Source organism: Stegostoma tigrinum, chromosome 39 (genome assembly GCF_030684315.1).
Source record: "Stegostoma tigrinum isolate sSteTig4 chromosome 39, sSteTig4.hap1, whole genome shotgun sequence".
NCBI lineage: Eukaryota > Metazoa > Chordata > Chondrichthyes > Orectolobiformes > Stegostomatidae > Stegostoma > Stegostoma tigrinum.
Window position 1 is genome coordinate 14,706,515 of NC_081392.1, and position 21,206 is coordinate 14,727,720.

The 21,206-nt window shown below is 43.8% G+C and overlaps 1 protein-coding gene across 4 annotated transcripts in view; it reads right to left on the reverse strand.

Annotated features, from left to right (window-relative positions):
• ccdc61 (coiled-coil domain containing 61) overlaps positions 1–21,206 on the reverse strand; it is a 37,928-nt gene that overhangs the window by 9,167 nt on the left and 7,555 nt on the right. For all 4 annotated transcript variants that reach the window (XM_048522431.2, XM_048522432.2, XM_048522434.2 and 1 more), the window contains exons 5-11: positions 18,919–19,071; positions 14,340–14,556; positions 11,438–11,520; positions 10,150–10,439; positions 5,351–5,429; positions 3,927–4,063; positions 2,017–2,095 (exon numbers count right to left, since the gene is read on the reverse strand). In XM_048522431.2, coding sequence (XP_048378388.1) covers positions 2,017–2,095; positions 3,927–4,063; positions 5,351–5,429; positions 10,150–10,439; positions 11,438–11,520; positions 14,340–14,556; positions 18,919–19,071 — 1,038 coding nt within the window. The remainder of the gene's footprint in view (positions 1–2,016; positions 2,096–3,926; positions 4,064–5,350; positions 5,430–10,149; positions 10,440–11,437; positions 11,521–14,339; positions 14,557–18,918; positions 19,072–21,206) is intronic.

A 21,206-nucleotide genomic window follows, 5' to 3' on the forward strand; every position in this document is an offset into this window, starting at 1 on the left:
ATCTGTGGAGAGAAAGTAGAGTTAACATTTCAGGTCCAGAACAGACAAACCTGGAATCTGACACGAGGCACCTCAAATACAAAGGCTATTAACTAAATTATTGTGCCTGCACTTGCTGACCAAGCAAACATATTAGTTCTATTCGAGATAACAAAGTGTGGAGCTGGATGAACACAGCAGGCCAAGCATCATCTTAGGAGCACAAAAGCTGATGTTTCGGGCCTAGACCCTAAAATGCTGCTTGGCTTGCTGTGTCCATCCAGATCCACACTTTGTTACCTCGGATTCTCCAGCATCTGCAGTTCCCATTATCTCTGATCGCAATGTTAGTTCTATTCTCCTGCTCTTTTGCCCTTGTCCTGCGATTTTGTCATTAAAATACAGATTCAGTTTACACGTACAAGTTTTAGAATCACTTATAGAATTTTAGATCACAGCTCAAATTTTCTTGAGGTTGAAAGAAGTGGAAAGTTACATGTAACAAAGTGAGATGCCTGACAACCGCTGGGATACTGCCGTCTCACTCCAGACTTCTGGTTGTGGTTAATTTTTTAACAATATCTGGGACCACAAATCAAAAGCTGGTCAGTCAGCACAGTGCATCTTTGTAGCTGGAATGCTCCTGTTTACAAGTTGCTAGGTTTAGGAGGTGGTCCCTCCTCTATTTATTTCAGAGCTCCCTTCCTCTTCCAAGGGTCCCAACTGAAATGTCAGCTTTCCTACTCCTCTGATGCTGCCTGGCCTACTGTGTCCCTCCAGTATCACACTGTGTGTTATCTCAGATCCAGCATCGGCAGTTCTTACTATCTGACATGACTAGAAGCGACATCTTTTAGATGAGAGATCGAACGGAGGCCCAGCATGCCTGCTTAGGTAGACACAGGAGATGCCTCTGCCACTATCTGAAGAACAAGTCTTATCCTCACAACATGAGCTGTGCAGAGGTTTTATTTAGACCTTGTACCATTGTCAGAATCGTAACAGGCTGGAACACTATCAAGTTGTGTTAGTATTTGGATGAGAGCTGAACTTATTGAACTCAACAGGCAGATGGAGAGAATGCTTTCTCATGGCAACTATCTACACTTTAGAAGTAAGGAGTCTCCTGTATAAAATGAAAATGGTCCTCTTCTCTCAGGGGGTTGTTAGTTTTGTTTTTAATTCATTCACAGGACAAGGACGTCGCTGGCCAGACCAGCATTTAGTGCCTATCCCCAATTGCCCAGAAGGTGGATGAGAGTCAACCGTATTGCTGTGGACCTGTGGTCACACAGACCAGGTAAGGACAGCAGTTTCCTTCCCTAAAGGACAGTAGGGAACCAGATGGCCTTTTTCCTGACCATCAATGGATTCACGGTCATAACTAGATTCTTAATTCCAGAATTTTATTGAATTCAAATTCCACCATCTGCTGTGGTAAGATTTGAACCCAGGTGCCCAGCACATTCCCTGGGTCTTTGGATTAAAGATGTAGGGATAATACCACCAGGCCATTGCCTTCCCTTTATGGACTCCTCATCTAGAGCAAAGAGAGTTGTGGAGGCTGGATTGACGAATATGGTCTAATTCAGCTCAGACTAATCTCTAACTGAAGACCAACAAAGGACAGGCAGGAAAAGGGAGTTGAGGACACAGTTAGATCTGCCATAATGTTGTTAAATGACAAAGCAAGCTGGAGTGAAGTGGTGAAATGGCCAATCCCTGTTCCTCTTTCTCATGAGTTTGTGACGAAAAGCAATGACAAAAGTACAGATTTGATTTCTACGTTGGCTGAGGTCAGCACGAAGGTTGATTCTTCTTAACTTCGCCCGAGGCATGGTGACCTTGGGTTAAACTCATCCACAACCATCTCTTTCTAATGAGGCAGCACAGCCCCCTGCACAGCGATCTTACACTGATTGCTGGTGGTAGGAACAAATTAATTTGGAGATCTCACAAACAACACACAGAACTTGAAAATCAATTCATTAAACAAAGCCAGTGACAACACTGGCTACTCCAGAGTCAAATATCTACCTGGACTTGGCATGTCCTCTGCTATCTTCAAAATCACTGAGTGAGCTTGCCGAGGAGAATCTGCTCCGGTGAAATTCAGCTATACAAGAGGAGATAGAGCAATGTCAGCGACATCAGAGGAGCCACAACCTATTCCTGAACCGGAGAGGCACAGAAGGGACAACAGTGTCATACAGCACAGAAACAGACCCTTCGGCCCAACTCGTCCATGCCAACCAGGTTTCCTAAACTGAACTATTTCCATTTGCCTGCAAATGGCCCATATTCCTCTCAGCGTTTCCAGTCCAAATGCTTTTTAAAATGTTGTAATTGTAAAAATTCTCTAGCACTTCCTCTGGCAGCTCATTCCATACACACACCACCCTCTGCGTGAAAAAGTTACCCCTCAGGTCCCTTTTAAATCTTTCCCCTCTCACCTTTAACTTCTGCCCTTCTAGTTTTGAACTCCCCTACCCTGGGGAAAAGGCCTTGGCTGTTCACCTCATCAATGCCCCTCATGATTTTTAATCACAGCCCAGCCTTCTATGCACCAGGGAACAACGTCCCAGTCTATCAACTTCTCCTAACTCAAACCCTCCAGTCTCAATAACACCTTTGGAAAAGGGGCAAAAATAATTTACAGTTTAATAACATCCTTCCTATAGCAGGGCAACACAAGACCTGGCAGATTACTGCTCCTTCCTTTGGTTTTGTAGCAATAATCTTGGGTGGTTTTCCTTCAACCAATTTAATATTTCCCCTACATCTATTAGGTGCCTTTAATAGCTCTCGTCAAAGAGTTTAATATTCTCTCATCATCCCTTACATGTTGTCATCTGTGCTCTCAGACTCAGCTGTTATGTTTACTTTAGGGCCATCAGTAACTTCGACAAACTGGTCATCAGATTATTGTCCAAATAATTTATGCTGCAAGCACTGGACTCAGACAAACTTCACAAGTTAGGCTAGAACACAAGAACAGGGCCATACTGCTGAGGCTGTATAAGGCTTGGGTCAGATTGGGTAATGGGGAGAAGTGTTTGGTTAGCGGTGGTGGCCGTTACAAGAACGATCCTGGGGATTGAGGACTCTGTGTCTGGATTCAATAGAGTTTAAAAGGATTTTTGGTTGATGTGCTGGTGCTGGTGGGAGGAATCTCTGATTGAAAATTACAGAATACTGAAGCACCTGGATAGAGTGGACATGGAGAAGTTGTTTCTGCTAGTAAGAGAGAGACAAGGATCTGAGGCACAGCCTCAGAACGAAGTAACAACCCTTTAGAACTGTACTGTAATGAGGCAGAATTTCTTCAGTTAGAGGGTGGAGAATCTGTAGAACCCAGGGCCTGCGCAGCCCTCTGCTGCAAAGTCAGAGTGTATTTAAGACAGAAGTCGATAGGTTTGTGAATAGTAAGGGGATCAAGAGTTACAGGGAGAAGGCAGGAGAATGCGATCAGGTATGATTGAATGGTGGAGGAATCTCAGTGGGCTGAATGGCCTAATTATCCTATATCTTATGGTCCCAAGAGGTTCAGACAAGGATCCTCATGGTACACGCAAGATCTACTTGTATCCCGGATGAAAATTCTAGTAATTTCCAGCCTTTACTATCATTAACCACATGCAGTTTCTCTCCAGTTCTCATTATTATTGATCAATTTGAGGCAGCCTGTTAAAAACGTCATCAAAACTCCATAAGATGAGAACTCTTGGTTTGGGGGGTGGGGGGAAACTCACAGGCGAAGAGATTTCTTAGTCCTTCCAAAATTTTCACACAAGTTAACAGGATTTCTAACATGTTCTTGTCAATTTAGTCCCCTTGAATTTGGTCAAATTGGTTTTAGAAAAATCCCCTGACATTCTGTTCAGTTCAGGCTCATTGTAAGTGAGATTCAACTTCATCTGCTTTTCGAGATCAGCCCATTCCCTTACCCGAAGAGCTCCGTCCACGGCTGTGACTGCCTGTTTGTACTTTGCTGGCGCTGCCTTCACGGGAGCAGTTCTTGGATTTCGGCCTTCCTCGTTCCTCACTGGTCAGGAGGTTCATGCCCCTGTAGATCTTCCTCAAACTGCAGGGGTGAGGGCAAGGCAGAATGAGCATGTGTGTCACAATAGGCATATCTTACTGCATAAGCTTCAGCACACTCACTGCTCAGCCACGAAACTCAGTCCCACAACAGTGACTGCAGCAGGAGATCGAGGCTGACCATTGTTGTACACTGTTAAGGCAGTGCTGCATTGTCAGTGGCACCGTTATTTTTTTGATGAAATGAGAAACCATGTCTTCAATTTCCCTCTCGGTTCAATGTAAAATCTAACACAGTAACTATTTTGAAGAGAAGGGGAGTTCTCACCATTAGCCAAGACAATGTCTATCCTTTCAAACAACATCTCACTTCTGGGAAAACCTGCAAATACTGACCGTTCCTCTGTCTGCACATGGCGCTTGGCCTCCAGTACTTCCCTTTATTTGGGATGCCAGCAATAGAGTGTTTTGCAAGAAAATATGAAGCTGATTTTTCCCAATTTGTCATTAAATTTAGCCCTTAACTTGCTGCAATCCTGACAGGTTGCAGAGGGGATAGAGTTTGATGGTAGACTTGTGCAATAGTGGTAACCACAGACTAAGAAATGCTAAGAACATCCACATTAAAGTTAAGTCCCCTCCCTGGGTTCCTCTCAGAGCCTGAACTAACCTGGCTGGAGGTTTGCAAAGTACATTCATTCAATACCAGTAGCATCACCTTGTTTCTTAATGGGCTTTCTTCACACCCGAGTGCACGTCTCAATAATATCCAGTCATCTAAGTTGATTTCTTCTCCTTCTCTTTTTACCTTCAATTTCTGCTTCAAAAGTTGCCAGGACAAAGCTGTCAGGTTTTCATTCCCAATGTCCACTCATGGCCTCTCCTCGCACCCCCCCCCCCCCCCACCCCCCCCCCAAACCCCGCCACTTTTGATTCCTGAACTTTCATTCTTGATTTAACCCACCAGTCGGTCTTTCTGTCCATTCATCTAATTCAGCGCATCCTTGGCCACATCCAGATTTCAAAAGCTGTTACCTTCCCCTCAACTTCTTTTTACCCAGTCCAACCCTTACAATCCCAGGCACTATACACAACCAACTGCATCACACCATCTTTTTCCAGAGTCACGCTGATGGTACTGGGCATCCACTTCACACAAGCGCAATGAGACAAAAACACAGAATGCATGTATATTTACACATCACTACTGCAGTAAAAGGTGGTTTCAGTCACCCGGACTCTCTGCAAGCTGCAACACAAAGACTAAGTTCACGTTATTCAATGAGCCTCCAATATGTTTATTTTCAAATTTTGTCTTTTAATAACTTACTTTCTCTGTTCTGTCTCCTTCTGCTTCTGTTCCTTGTTGTGTACATATGCAGTGGGATCAAAAAGGGGTTGTCTGGTTCCTGAGGAAAATAAAGCTTGTGAGACCGAAAACAGTTTGACTATAACCTGCTAATTAAATACTGTTCAGGAACAGCATCGAGCATCCAAATGCAGTTATTTTGGAGTTCTTTAGTTGATTCCCCATCTAAATTCTAAAACCACATGGCAACATTGAGACAGTGATGGTGGTACTTTCACTGGGCATGTAAACTAGAGGCCCAGATTAACTGGGTACACTGGTTCAAATCTCACCACAGTAGAACTTCACTTTAATTAATAAAGCTGGAGTTGAAAGCTGGTCTCAGTAACAGTAAACAGAATTAGAAATTGAAATAAAATCCCATCTGGTTCACTAATGTTGGGGAAGGAGATCTGCCATCCTTACCCTATCTGGCTGGCATCTGAATTCAGATCTACAACAATGTGGTGACTTATAACTGCCCTCTGAAATAGCCCTAGCAAGTGACATACTCCAAGATCAATTAGGACGGACAAGTGTTGCCTGTGGTTCCAATGACCAGGTCTGAGCCTTCAGTGGGACCTAGGCTGGGGCAGAATTGCCCTCTTTCCCAAATGGTGATCAAAGCAAGGTCATCCCCATAAACTGGAGAGACAGAATCCACAAGGTTCATGAGTGCAGTGGGCAGGGAAAGAAGGCAGATACAGATCGGGCCGGGGGGTAAAACAGCTGACTGCAAAAAGACAGACAGCAATTTTAATGTGAAGAACAAAGAAATGCTCAACTAACTGAGAGGGAAGAATTTAAAAAGAATCATTGATAATAAAATTCATTGAAAATGAATGTGGAATCTCTCACTTAAGGCTGCAAAAGTTCAGAAGATACTATAATGGGGCAAAAGCAGTGAATGCTATTGTAATGAACAGTTAATTGTTACTTCAAATCTGGGATGCAGCAAATAGGATGGCAACTAGCTGATTAAAATGTTCCAGATCATTGCATATGCAACAGAAATACATTAGCTGTGAACTCACTTTTCTGTGCAAGATAGGTTTAGTGCGATGGATTTTTTGCATTAAAAAGTGTTAGTTATTTTGGAAAGAAACAATTTTTTATTGATAACTTATTCAGCCTGTCGTCTTGTGCCAGTTTGACTACCATGGTTTCTGGTAAAATTATGCTTTCCTTGTATATTGTGGTTTTATGTCTAGTGGAGTGTTGATTGAGGAAAATGGTGTATTCTTCAAATTCTGATGTTGAGAGAGTCCAAATACACCACTGGTTAACTCAAATACATAAGGTGTTGTTACTAAGTGACTGCATAAATGAGTGCTATTCTATTATATTTTAAAGGACACAAAGTGCTTTAAGAAGGCACTGAATGTTAAGGGTGGAGGTGGGATTGGGTATAAAAGGGACCACAAACAGAAGCAGTACCAAGGCCAATGATTTCCCACCCAGCTCTGATCTTACTCTTCTGGAATACTGTGAGAGATAATGGGAACTGGAGATGCTGGAGAATTCCAAGATAATAAAATGTGAGGCTGGATGAACACAGCAGGCCAAGCAGCATCTCAGGAGCACAAAAGCTGACGTTTCGGGCCTAGGCCCTTCATCAGAGAGGAGGATGGGGAGAGGGAACTGGAATAAATAGGGAGAGAGGGGGAGGCGGACCGAAGATGGAGAGTAAAGAAGATAGGTGGAGAGTGTAGGTGGGGAGGTAGGGAGGGGATAGGTCAGTCCAGGGAAGACGGACAGGTCAAGGAGGTGGGATGAGGTTAGTAGGTAGCTGGGGGTGCGGCTTGGGGCGGGAGGAAGGGATGGGGGAGAGGAAGAACCGGTTAGGGAGGCAGAGACAGGTTGGACTGGTTTTGGGATGCAGTGGGTGGGGGGGGAGAAGAGCTGGGCTGGTTGTGTGGTGCAGTGGGGGGAGGGGACGAACTGGGCTGGTTTAGGGATGCAGTAGGGGAAGGGGAGATTTTGAAACTGGTGAACCTCCGCCTCCACCGCATCTGCTCCCACGATAAGACATTCCACTCCCGCACATCCCAGATGTCCAAGTTCTTTAAGGACCGCAACTTTCCCCCGACAGTGATCGAGAACGCCCTTGACCGCGTCTCCCGTATTTCCCGCAACACATCCCTCACACCCCACCCCCGCCACAACCGCCCCAAGAGGATCCCCCTCGTTCTCACACACCACCCTACCAACCTCCGGATACAACGCATTATCCTCCGACACTTCCGCCATTTACAATCCGACCCCACCACCCAAGACATTTTTCCATCCCCTCCCCTGTCTGCTTTCCGGAGAGACCACTCTCTCCGTGACTCCCTTGTTCGCTCCACACTGCCCTCCAACCCCACCACACCCAGCACCTTCCCCTGCAACCGCAGGAAATGCTACACTTGTCCCCACACCTCCTCCCTCACCCCCATCCCAGGCCCCAAGATGACATTCCACATTAAGCAGAGGTTCACCTGCACATCTGCCAATGTGGTATACTGCATCCACTGTACCCGGTGCGGCTTCCTCTACATTGGGGAAACCAAGCGGAGGCTTGGGGACAGCTTTGCAGAACACCTCCGCTCGGTTCGCAACAAACAACTGCACCTCCCAGTCGCCAACCATTTCCACTCCCCCTCCCATTCTCTAGATGACATGTCCATCATGGGCCTCCTGCACTGCCACAATGATGCCACCCGAAGGTTGCAGGAACAGCAACTCATATTCCGCCTGGGAACCCTGCAGCCATATGGTATCAATGTGGACTTCACCAGTTTCAAAATCTCCCCTTCCCCTACTGCATCCCTAAACCAGCCCAGTTCGTCCCCTCCCCCCACTGCACCACACAACCAGCCCAGCTCTTCCCCCCCCCCCCCACCCACTGCATCCCAAAACCAGTCCAACCTGTCTCTGCCTCCCTAACCGGTTCTTCCTCTCACCCATCCCTTCCTCCCACCCCAAGCCGCACCCCCAGCTACCTACTAACCTCATCCCACCTCCTTGACCTGTCCGTCTTCCCTGGACTGACCTATCCCCTCCCTACCTCCCCACCCCCAGCTACCTACTAACCTCATCCCACCTCCTTGACCTGTCCGTCTTCCCTGGACTGACCTATCCCCTCCCTACCTCCCCACCTACACTCTCTCCACCTATCTTCTTTACTCTCCATCTTCGGTCCGCTTCCCCCTCTCTCCCTATTTATTCCAGTTCCCTCTCCCCATCCCCCTCTCTGATGAAGGGTCTAGGCCCGAAACGTCAGCTTTTGTGCTCCTGAGATGCTACTTGGCCAGCTTCTGGAATACTGTGCCCAGTTTAGGTCACCCTGTTATAGGAAAGATATTATTAAGCTGCAGCGAGTTCAGAAAAGATTTACCGGAATGGAGGGTTTGAGTTATGAAAGACTGTATAGGCTTGGACTTTTTTGACTGGCACATAGGAGATTGAGGGGTGACCTTACAGAAGTGTATAAAATCATGAGCGGTATAGATAAGCTGAATGACAGGTGTCTTTTCCCAAGGGTGGGGAAATTCAAGACAGCAGGCATATTTTTAGGATGAGAGGGAAAAGATTTAAAAAGACACAAAGGGTAGCCTCTTCCCACAGCACCACCTCCCCCCCCCCCCACCCCAACACACACTCACAGACACACACACACACGGAGTGGTTTGTGTGTGGAATGAACAGAAATGGTGATGTTGGTACAATTGCAACATTTAAAAGACTTTTGGATAAGTACATGAATCAGAAATACTTACAGGGATGTGGGCAAAGCGCAGGCAGGTGGAACTAGTTTACTTTGGAATTACAGTCAGCAGACTGATTTGATTGACAGGGTGTTTCAGTGCTGTTTGACTCTACATGCCTGGTATCAGGAAATGGGTGATACAGACACAGGGTGCCCAAAATGATACTGGAGGCACCCATGTAAACAATCATAAGCTCAAAGGCTGCCTTGCCAAGACAGGACAAGAAAGATGATAATGCAACACCCAACTAAATAAATAAAAATTCAGAGTGCTGTTAAGGATGAGGCGTTGCATTTATGGGGCAAGACCAGAGAAGGTGGAGATTTCTCTTTTGAGCAAAGAAAGTCAAGAAGGATATTTCTTCAAGACACATGAATTCATGAGTTTAGACTGTGTAAATAAAGGGAAGCAGTTTCTAAAGGCTGAAGAGGGATTGCCAGACAAAGATAACAGATTTAAAGAGAGTGGCTGAGCAAAAGAACCAGAAGCAACTTGACAAAGATTTTTTTTAAAAAAATGATTAGGATATGGAATGTGATGCATTGGATACTGATTCCATAGTAATTTTCAGAAGAACCTGAACAAATATTCGAAAGGAAGGAAGATGGAAAAGGAGGAGCAAAATGAACAGGGTTGCTCTTTGGAAAAGCCAGCACTAACTTACTTGACTCATAACATAGAAGTAGACTATTCAGCCCATTAAATCTGCTCAATCAATCATTCAGCAGACCATGGCCAATAATCTTCGATTCCACTTTTCTTCCTTATCCCCATAACCCTCAATTCTGTAAGTGATGGAAAATCCTGTCTACCTCAGCCTTGAATAAGCTTAATGACCCAGTCTCTGTAATAAAAAATTTTAAATCCACCAAACCCAGAAAATATTCATCCACATCTGTCTGAAATGTGCACCCTTTTACCCTAAGATTATGTCCTCTGGTCCTAGACTGAGTGGTCATGTCCACGCTGCACTATTGAACAGTTCTCACATGAAGTCATAATTGTTTTCTCTTTTGCAAGAAGCTGTACCTGCTGGGGAAGGCGACAGTCTGGGGATACGGCAACGATTTCCTTGCTGGCTCTCTCTAGAGGAAGACCGTTCCCTCTCTCGAAACGATGACCATTGGCGACTTCTCTCTCTGGATGTGGATGTTTCCCTCGGTCGGGATCCTGACCACTGCTTGCTTCTTTCCCGCGAGGCCGAATGACTGTCATTCCGAACTCTGCCGGCTGAGTCTGTCCTCGTCTGAGAACGGCGGCCGGAGCTGAGATTTAAATTTGATCGGTTTTGTGGAGAGGGTCCCACTGGAGTCAAGCGACTAAAAAAATGAGGAAAAAGGCAAGAAAGTTAGATTGGCAAGGTGCGAAGAACTGGGAAAAGGAGGGGAAATATTTTAAACTGTACAATGGGAACACTGAAATCTAACAACAAAAGATCCCAAGGGGTTTTACAGGAGCAGCCACAGGTAGAACTGCACAGTAGAAATTACTGATAAAAGGCTGAGTGGTTACAGGAGAATTCCATCATGAGGATTGGGAGCGTGGATGTCTAAAAACAGATTCCAGTTGAGATGTTATTTACTTAATGTATAAACTAAGATATTATTTCAAATGCGACATTGAAATTCAAGACAGAATGATTTTTCAGATTAGGAAACTGACAATACATATGGAGTATTTAATCCAACCAGTCAAACCAGCTGGGAAAGGAGGGCAGTGCGACTGTGGGGGGCAGGTGTCAGTTCCAGAGTTGCCCAGGAGTTAGAAACAAACCTAACCCTGTTGAACATTTCTTGGGTAACTGTTCAAATAAGTATGTCTGATATAACTGAAATCTTAGGTTAACTCCAGAGTTGGAAACTTTACTCAGAGAGTCAAGGAAGCTGGAGAGTCCTGAATCTCCTGGATTTAAACCTATGCCCCCCGGGTTAAAGTATGGGTCTCTGAATTGTCAATCTAGTGGCATTGCCCACTATTCCAAACATGCACAGGGTTGAGCAGTGCTTTTGCTTGCTAGTTACACATTCATTTCAGTATTACAGCCAAGCATAAGGGAGCCTCCTCACTAACTATAAGAGGCAGCTACTAGGGGAATACTTGCTAGTTTTTTAACCTCTGCTTTGTAATGTGCTTTAATTCATCAGGTTGTCCTCATGCAGTTGCCACAGCACAACAGGGTCATTGGATGGTTTGCCCCTCCTTTGTCTTGAATTTGGAGAATAAATGTCTCAGCAGGTTTGTGTTAATTTGGTGCAGCCTCACAAATGAGCAAGCAGTGATATTCTGCAGGTAGTCGGACATTCTGGCAAGAACTCACCCCCTTTTATACAAATTCAGCTCAGTCGTCAGGTTCTTCACTCGCACCTTCAGTTTCCGTTCTGAAGCCTTTACGTCTTCCAGCTGAAATTTTTTTAAAAGGTAAAGAAAAAAAAATTATTACAAGAGGACTAGAGAAGACTGGGGTTGTTCTCCTTACAGCAGAGAAAGCGAAGACACCATTTGATAGAGCAGGAAGGCTTTGATGAGAATGAAATAGAAAAAACTGATTATAATGACAGCAGGGTCAGTAATAAAAAGTACACCATTGAAGACAATTAGCAAAAAGAACCAGAGGGAGAAAAGAAAATTATGGAGCCAGTTGCTGCTATCTGGAACATGTTGTCTGAATGGTTTAAGCAGTTTTGTTTTTGAAAGTTATTATTATTAAATGAGAACTGGATGAATACTTGAAAGAACACAGGTATGAAACGAAATGGACAGTTTAATCAAAGAGCTGGCAGCAGAGCACAGTTAAATTCTAACTTCCGTAGAATGATAACAACACAGAACTCAACACACTGATCAGACAAGATGTAATACTGAGTAGGAATGGGCAGCAAATCCCTAGCACTAGAAATGAACAAGGCTTTCAGAACAGTACTGCCCTGCTTATCCATCAGTGTCTTTTCTTTTAAAAAGTCTTTGCGTAGTATTACTTAAGTTTTATTCGGTACTGTCTACTTTGGTATTACCTGTATGCATCCAACATCAAAACACACCATTACATGACAACTTACAGTTATACCCTGCTAAATGTCCACCACAGAGGTCAAAATTAGGAGGGGGGCAGGTGTGAAAGAGTTCACAGGTATTCACAAAATTCACTTTTCATTAAAAAAATAGTATTAGAAGCCCCTCTGGCTGACAAGTGTGTCTAAAGCAGAATGGTGCTGTGAATGTATCTACACCCCCACACAGAATGGAGCATTCCAAGGTGATGGATCATCATCTCGGTTGAGGACAATTAGGGATGGGTCGTAAATGTTGGTCTAGCTAGTGTCAACCACATTCCATGATCAAATTCTTTTAAAAGACAATCACCAGCAGGAGTACTGAAAGCAATCATGAGAAGCAAAATTAAGTTGCATGATGTGTAAACAGAGTTTAAATATTGGCTAGCCGATCTGAGCTAACCACTTCCTCACTTGCCAGCACAGCACTCCTTAGGGAGGAACCTGCTGGAGTAAGATTTACCAGCAGACATCTTTCAAGGCATGAGAAAGATGGGAAGTCACCAAGGTCCCTGCGACAAACTTCATCATTCACATGGCTGGCAAGAATGGCCCTTGCTAAAATAGACCAAGGCTCTTCTCACTGGAGCATCAGAAGCTGAGGGTGACCATATAAAAGTTTATAAAATCATGAGGGGCTAGAGTACAGTGAATAGCCAAGGTCTTTTCCCCAGACTAAGGGAGTTCAAAACTGGAGGGCATAGATTTAAGGTGAGAGGGGAAAGATTTAAAATGGACCTAAGAGGGGGAACGTTTTCACACAGAGGGTGTTGTGTGTTTGGAACGAGCTGCCACAGGAAGTGGAGGCTGGTTCAATTACAACATTTAAAAAGGCACCTGGATGGACACATGAATAGGAAGGGCTTAGAGAGATAATGGGCCTAATGCTGGCAAATGGGACTAGATGAATTTAGGATCTCTAATCAGCATAGACGAGTTGGACTGAAGGATCCTTTTCTATGCTGGATGACTTTATGACTCTAGGTTCAAGTCGAGTCAAGGGCTCCTGAGCAGCCAAATCCATCACTAGCATGTCAGTACTAACCTGTTATGCATTTGTGGAGAAAGAAAGAAGACTCCACAATTCCGAGGAGAGACCTGTACAGAGTCATCATTTTAACATCAGCAAAATAATGAGGCCATCACTTGGCTTTGGGGAATATTATTCACTAAATAAGTAGATAATTTGACATGAAACAGTTGCACCAAGATTTTGCTGCATTCTCATTGTAGTAAACGTCACACAAGGCAAATCCTGCTGGGTATTTCTACCTCCCCTGTACAGGTTTGTCAGGCTAGCATGAAACGTAAATCTCCTCCAATGGTCACACAGCACAGAAAGAGACCATTCAGCCCACTGTGTCTGTGCCAGGTCTCTGCAAAAATTCACCACGTGCCTTCTCCCTGTAACCCTGTAAAATATTTCTCCTCAGAAAATGATCCAATTTGCTTTTGAAAGAGATGATCGATTTGGTTTCTACCACATGCTCAAACCGAATCACTTACTGTGTGAAAATGATTTTCCTCAAGACACAATTGCTTTTTTGTCAATCGCTATGAACTGATGCCATGTGATCCTCTATCTTTCTACCACAGGATTAAGAACAGTTTCTCCCTATCTGCTCGGTCCAGACATTTCATGATTTTAGACAAATCCTCTCCCAATCTTCTCCTTTCCAAGAAGTTCAGCCCCACCTTCTCCGATATATCCATGTACCTGCCGTTCCTCATGTCTGGAATTACTCACATGAATCTGTTCTGCACCCTCTCAAAGACCTTCACATCCTTTCTGATGTGTGCTTCCCAGAAGGGGCCACAGCAACTCAGTGTCAAAGCTGACCCAGTGTTTTAGAGAGGTGACTAAGTGATGAGGGGTAATGGTGGCAAACTTTTGCCTCCAGTCCAGGATTCTTCAATCAACTAAAAAATTTAGCAAGTAGTAAATCTCAAATTCTTAGGCGGGTGCCAGTTTGCTTACTTACTGCTAAAATGTGTAATTGTTCTGTACTGCCAAACTGAAACACTGCTAGGTTGTGACCTGAAATTGAAGCTTTCTGTCTTGCTCTCAGGACTGAAACAAAACAAAAAAAACTGAAAAGATTACTGCCACACAGAAGGCTCTGTAACATCAAGATTTAATACGCAAGGCTTGACCATCTCAAACCTCACCTCATCCAAGACTTGCCGGTATTCTTGGTTCCGTTTATTTGCTGCTCTCTGATTTTTTGTTTTCTCCTTCATCAGCTCCTCCTCCAGGCTCTGAATAATCTTTTTGAGTATTTTTACCTCTTTGGCCACAGACACAGTGCCAGACAGTTTCATCTGCTCCTGCAGCTGCAGAATCATGACTTCCAGCTCCTGTTTCTCCTGCAGCAGCTTCTCAAACCTGATGGGAGGCATGCACACAGAGGACAGACCGCATTATTTTCTGCCACGGTGTGTTGTTTCCCCAACGATCGCTGGAGGGGGCACAGGAGCAGGCCATTCAGCCCAAAAAGATACATGCTAGCTGGCACTAAAGGGGGTTGCACAGACATTTTGTGCCGCTTTCCATAACCTCTGGGCCATCCTGAGCCGATTATTTTAAATAAAAATGATCACCTTTACGCTGCAAGAAAGCAGAAGGTAGCCCAATGAGATCCCATAAATAGTAAAGGGATAAACGGCCAATAAATCTGGGTTCTCCTCATGCTGTTTGAGAGATGGATATTGGAAGATCCCACTGCTCTTTTTATAATAATGCGGTGGGATCTTACACATTCACTCTGGTTTAATGCTTCACTCAAAAGATGGCACCTTTTAACAGGTTAGGGAGAGGATAGAAAACTGAATTAAAAGATTGGTCGGACAGGAGGCAGCACAGAGTAGCAGTTAAGAAAGTTTTCTCCAGACTAGTTAAAAGGTTCTTGTGGTGTTCCACAGAGATCTAATGGCACAGTAGGTAGTGTTCCCCAACCTCTGAGCCAGAAGCTCCAGGTTCAATTCCCCACCCAGAACTAGATTACCAAGGAAGACATGTTCCTAACATCAGGTTTATTATCAGCCTGTAGAAACAAAGTAACAGGTGCAGGAGTGACCATTTAGCCCCTCAGGCTTGTTCCAGCATTCTTTATCAGGGCTAATCATCTACTGCAATACCATTTTCCCATGCCATCCTTTGATGTTATTACTACCATCTAGAAATGTATTGCTGTCTAGCTTGAAAATGTGAAATGATTGCACCTCCACAGCCATTCAAGGGCAGAGAATTCCAAAGATTTTCTTATAAAGTAATTGAGCCATGCAGCATGGAAACAGATCCTTAGGTCCAACCAGACCATGCCGACTATAATCCTAAACTAAACTAGCCCCACCTGCCTGCTCCAGGTCCATATCCCTCCAAACGCTTCCTATCCATGTGCTTATCCAAATGTTTTTTAAATGTTGTAATTGTACCCACATCCACCACTTACTCAGGAAGTTCATTCCACACGTGAACCACGCTCTGTTTAAAAAAAAAATTCCCCCTCCCGTGTCTTTTTTAAAATCTGTCTCCTTGAAAATGTGTCCCCTAGTCTTGAAAACCCCCTTCCTAGGGGGATGACCAAAATTAACTCTATCTATATCCCTCATTATTTTGTAAACTTCTATAAGGTCACCTCTCAATCTCCTATGCTCAGGTGAGAGAAGTCCCAGCCTGTCCAGCCTTTCTTTATAACTCAAACCTTCATTACCCAGCAACATCCTGCTAAATCTCTTCTAAGCCCTCTCCAGCTTAATACTATCCTTTCTATAACTATAAAGCGATCAGAACTGGACACAGTGCTCCAGAAGAGGCCTCACTAATGTCCTGCACAACCTCAACTTGTCTTCCCAATTCCTATACTCAACAGGACTGAGCAAAGAAGATAAGCATGCTCAACTCCTTTTTGACCACTCTGTCTATACGTGACACAAACGTCAAAGAATTATATACCAGCACCCACCCCCTCCGTTGCCTCTGTTCTACACTACTAACCAAGGACTTACAATTAATTCTATAAACCCTACACTTGCTCACTGTACCAAAATGCAATACTTTTGAGAGGAGACCTTTCTTCTTTCAGTGCCACATCCTTATTCTGAAACTGATCCCTGGCTGAAGGGCCCCACCCCAGCCAGAGGAAACATCCTTGCTGGATCTACCCTCTCAAGTCCTGTCAGAATGTTATGTTTCAAGGAAATCACTACATATTCTTCTAAACCAGAGAATGCAGATCCACTTTCCTCACAGAACTAGAATTAGATGGCTGAACGTCCACTACACTACCAGTATGGCACAAGATGATGGTGTTGTGTCACTGGACGAGTAATCCAGAGGCCCACGTTGATGTTCTGGGGACATGGGTTCAAATCCCACCAAGGCAGTCAGTGAAATGCAATAAAAACCTTAAATTAAAAGCCAATGTGACAATGGTCACAAAAACACTAATAGCCTTTATGGAAGGAAATCTGCCAGTCTTATCTACACATGACTCCAGACCCACAGTAATAGAGTTCCTAACTGCTGCCTGGACAGGAGTTGTTGGTTGGCTCGCCAAGCCGACTGGTTTCTTTGCAAACATTTCATCCCCCTTCCAGGTGACATCTTCAGTGCTGCCTAACCTCCAAAGCGCTGTTGTTCTGTTCAGTTCTGTTATGGTGGTAGTTCTGTTTCCGTTTTGCTCCATGGTGATACATAGGTGGGTTCTATTTCAACATGTTTGTTTATGGTAACAGTGGTTGAGAACTAGGCTTCCAGGAAATCTCATGCTTGTCCTAGTAGTTACATCGTCCCAGTTAAATTGATATCCTTCTTTGTCGGAGTGAATAGAAACAAGGGAGAATTGGTCTTGCCATTTTGTTGCGAGTTGCTGTTCATGTATCCTGCTGGCGAGTTTCCTGCCTGTCCTATGTATTGCTTCTCGCATTTGCTGCATGGTATTTTGCATATCACATTATGGGTATGGGATCTTTTATCTTTGAGAGTAGCTGGCGAAGCATGACTGTTGGTTTGTGTGCGAAGATAGGGTAGGCCACCTACCAAGTATTAGAAACGTAACAGAATTGCCCACAAGACTTCTATGACCTCTTGGAATAATGATAGTGTGACTGTTGGTTTGTGTGCTATTATTCCAAGAGGTCATAGAAGTCTTGTGGGCAATTCTGTTACGTTTCTAATACATGGTAGGTGGCCTACCCTATCTTCGCACACAAACCAACGGTCATGCTTCGCCAGCTACTCTCCAAGATTAAAGATCCCATACCCATAATGAGCAGGACAAATGTGATATGCAGAATAATGTGCAGCAACTGCGAGGGGCAATACATAGGACAGGCAGGAAACTCGCCACCAGGATACACGAACAGCAACTCGCAGCAAAATGGCAAGACCGATTGTCCCTCGTTTCTACTCACTTGACAAAGAAGGACATCTGTTTAACTGGGATGATGTAACAGTATTAGGACAAGCAAGAGAAATCCTGGAAGCCTGGTTTTCAACCTCTGGTACCATAAACAAACATGTTGAAATAGACCCCACCTACGTACTACTATGGAGCAAAACTGGAAACAGAACTTCCACTATAACATACTGGACCATATAAATTCAGAACAGAACAGAACAACAGTTCTTCAACGGAGGCTAGACAGCACTGAAGACGTCACCTAGAAGGGAGGCAAAACATTTGCACGAAAACCAGTTAGCTTGGCAAACCAACCAACAACTCCAAACACAACCCCAGCTATAGATCTTCCCTAAAAAGGTAAAATGCTGCCTGGACAATTAGGGGCAGGCATCAAATGCTGGTTGAGCCAGTGATGCGCATTTCCCAGGAGTTAATATGAATAAAAGGCAGCTCTGTCGTTCGTGCCTCACAGCACCAGGGACCCGGGTTCGACTCCAGCCTCAGGCAACTGTCTGTGTGGAGTTTACACATTCTCCCTGCGTCTGCATGGGTTTCTGTCAGGTGCTCCGGTTTCCTCCCACAGTCCAAAGATATGCAGATTAGGTGGATCAGCTGCGCTAAATTGCCCCCTAGCGTCCAGGGAAATGCAGGCTAGGTGGATTAGTCATTAGAAATGTAGGGTTAGGGGGATAGGTTGGAGCGGTTGTCTGGTTGGAATTTTCTTTGGAGGGTCAGTGCAGACTTAATGGGCTGAATGGCGTTTTCCCGTCGGGATTATATAAATATTTATAACATGAAAAGATAGGATTAAAATGTAGATGAAAGACTTGAGATGAAGAATTTTAACAGTAATGCAGATTAAAATTATGAAATGACAGGAAACAGTGGAATGATCAGAATGGTAGTTAAGCATTAACAAAAGGTTAAGTACACAAGATTTATAAAAAGAGGGTAGTAGATTTTCTTGTTGTTCTTGGTGCTGGGAATGGGGCAGAAACAAGGCCAGCACTTAATATAATATTGGGTAAGCGGGTGATGACAGAGGTGTTAAAGGAGAATGAGCTCGGCATGTAAATACAGACTGGTTGCACAATGTCCCCATGTTGCAATTTCTACAGTCAAGAGATGCACGCCTCCTGTTAAGGAGGATGCACTTCAGCCAAATCCTGTGCTGTCATTACATCACACAAGTAGCAACTCTGCTGTAAAAGTGGAAAGTGTTAGTTGTATAGTGTCGTTTCTTAGAGCTCAGCAGAAATGATAATGGACAGAGTGGGGCAAGGGGCATGGCGAGGAGGTGGTGGTGGTTGTGGAAAACAAGAGAGGGAAAGGAGGAGACTCACTCTGCTCTCAAGCGTCTGAGCTCTGTGTCACGGAAGTCCTTGCCATGCTTCAATCTCACTGTGGCCAGTTCCTCTTTGAGGCCTCGAATGATCTTCTGGAGAATGACTGGATCTGGCTTTCCTGCGTACGGTAGTGGCAGTGGGTAGTGTATTCTGCAGGCAGCAAAAAGATCAATTATATGAAATTGAAACAGGAGTAGGCTGATCTGGATTGTGGCCTTGACACCATTTTTTTTTGCCTGCTCTCCTAGAAGACTTGATTCCCCCTCATCAAACAAAAATACAGGATAAACTGTTAATTAATCAGCACCTATGGGGCCAGGAGTGTGCCAGTTGATCAAATATTTTGGATAATCAAGAGGTCCACATAATCAATGTAAAAACACACACTAATGTAATAGAAATATAATGAATGGGATATGCACATCACTATCATATGTTATTTACTGCAAAAATAACAAATAATAATGCAACTTTGCCTTAAATGAAAAACTTACTGGGAGACTGCCTTCTCACTCACACCCTCAACTGCCATCATGGCAGACTGCAGTATTTGACTCAAAATTAATCAACTGTTGATATTTTGTGTGGCCAGTTGATTGAATGCAAATACTTATATTGAGGTAAATAAATTTTTTTTAAAAACTATAATAATTGGTCAGAATAGTACATTAAACTTCACAGTAGTTGAAGTATATAACTTTAAGATGAAGTCCTGAGGAAGGGTCGTGTGATCCAAAATATTAATTCTGATTTCCCTCCACAAAGACTGCCAGACTTGCTGAGCTCTTCCAGCAATTTCTGGATTTGTTTCTGATTTCTAGTGTTTTTAAAGTATTTTTTACCGGTTTGTCAAGAGTTCTGGTTCGTAAGATGCCAGTTAAAACAAAGTTTGCTGTATGTCTATTTCAGTCTTCAATATATTCAATAACTCAGGTTCTACTGTTGTGTCTAATGACACTGCAAAAAAAAAGGGTCTTGAACAGGAGACGTCTCTTTTTTAATATTGTGCCTCACAGGTTCAAGGCAAAGGAAACATCCTTTCTACATGTGCTCTTATCAAGTCCCTTCAGAATCTTTTGTTTCAATGAGATAATCTCTCCAAACTCCAACAAGCACAAATGCAACCTGTTTGATGTTTCCTCATGAGATAACCCCTTCATCCCAGGAACCAACCTTCTCTCAACTGCTTCCAAACATAATTATGCCACTTCTTAAATAAGGTTACTTTTCTCAGGGTTGGTAAGGGATTTGCCATAATGCCATTTTTTGTTCCAAATTTTGACAATTAAGAGTCTCTCGAAACACAGACACAAAATTCAAAAGCTTCCTTTTCGCTTGATGCTCAACTATAATCCATGGATCAGGGACACATCTCCCATATACTTGAATCTCATCGAAATCCCCAAACTTCAAGTGAGAACTGGACCCATTTCTGGCTGGGGTTGGAGGTCACCTCATATAGGAAAGACCTACGTTAAAGACACTGTGCGGGCCACAGTAATCTCCCTGGCTAGCTAACTTCACCTAAAAGGAGTGACAGACAGAAATTCAATGAAGATTTACCCTCATTCATGACCTGGTTTTAGGCCTCTCTTGGAAGATCACATGTCTTTTGGTGGGGTGGAGAGTTGCACATTGTGATGCACAATTGTGTGGGAGAGGTTCGACCAAACAGTGGGCCATTTCTTGTCAACTATTTTTCCTGTGTTTTACACACCCACTTTTGTCCTGTTTTGGGTGTTGTGGAACTGGATATTTGGAATTAGTATGATCTGAGGTAGCAATGCACGGTGGTCCAAAAGATCATTTCTGCTTTTTTCTAAGAAAAAAATTCTTTCATATGATGTGGGCACCACTTGTTGCCAATCCCCAATTGCTAGGGCCATTCCAGAAGGCAGTTAAGACTCAAACACATCACTGAGAGACAGAGTCAGATGTGGGACACACACGGGTTCGAGATATTCTCCTGTAAAGGACACCACAAATGAAATAGGTTTTTATGACAATCGACAATACCTTCACAATCACCATTACTGTTAATTCATTAACTGAACTTGCATTCCACCAACACTCATGGTGGGATTTGAACCGATGACCCCACAGCATTGGCCTGGCCCTCGAATACTAGTCCAATGATACTACCGCAGTGTCAGAAACTCTGCTCCTTTGCCTTGCTGAGTCATCTTAAAATGTTAAGAAATGATATACAGATCAGATTTCTACTCATTCTGGCAAGGAGAAAAATTAAAAATTACAGTTTGGTTTCTTTTCAAATAAATGTGGAT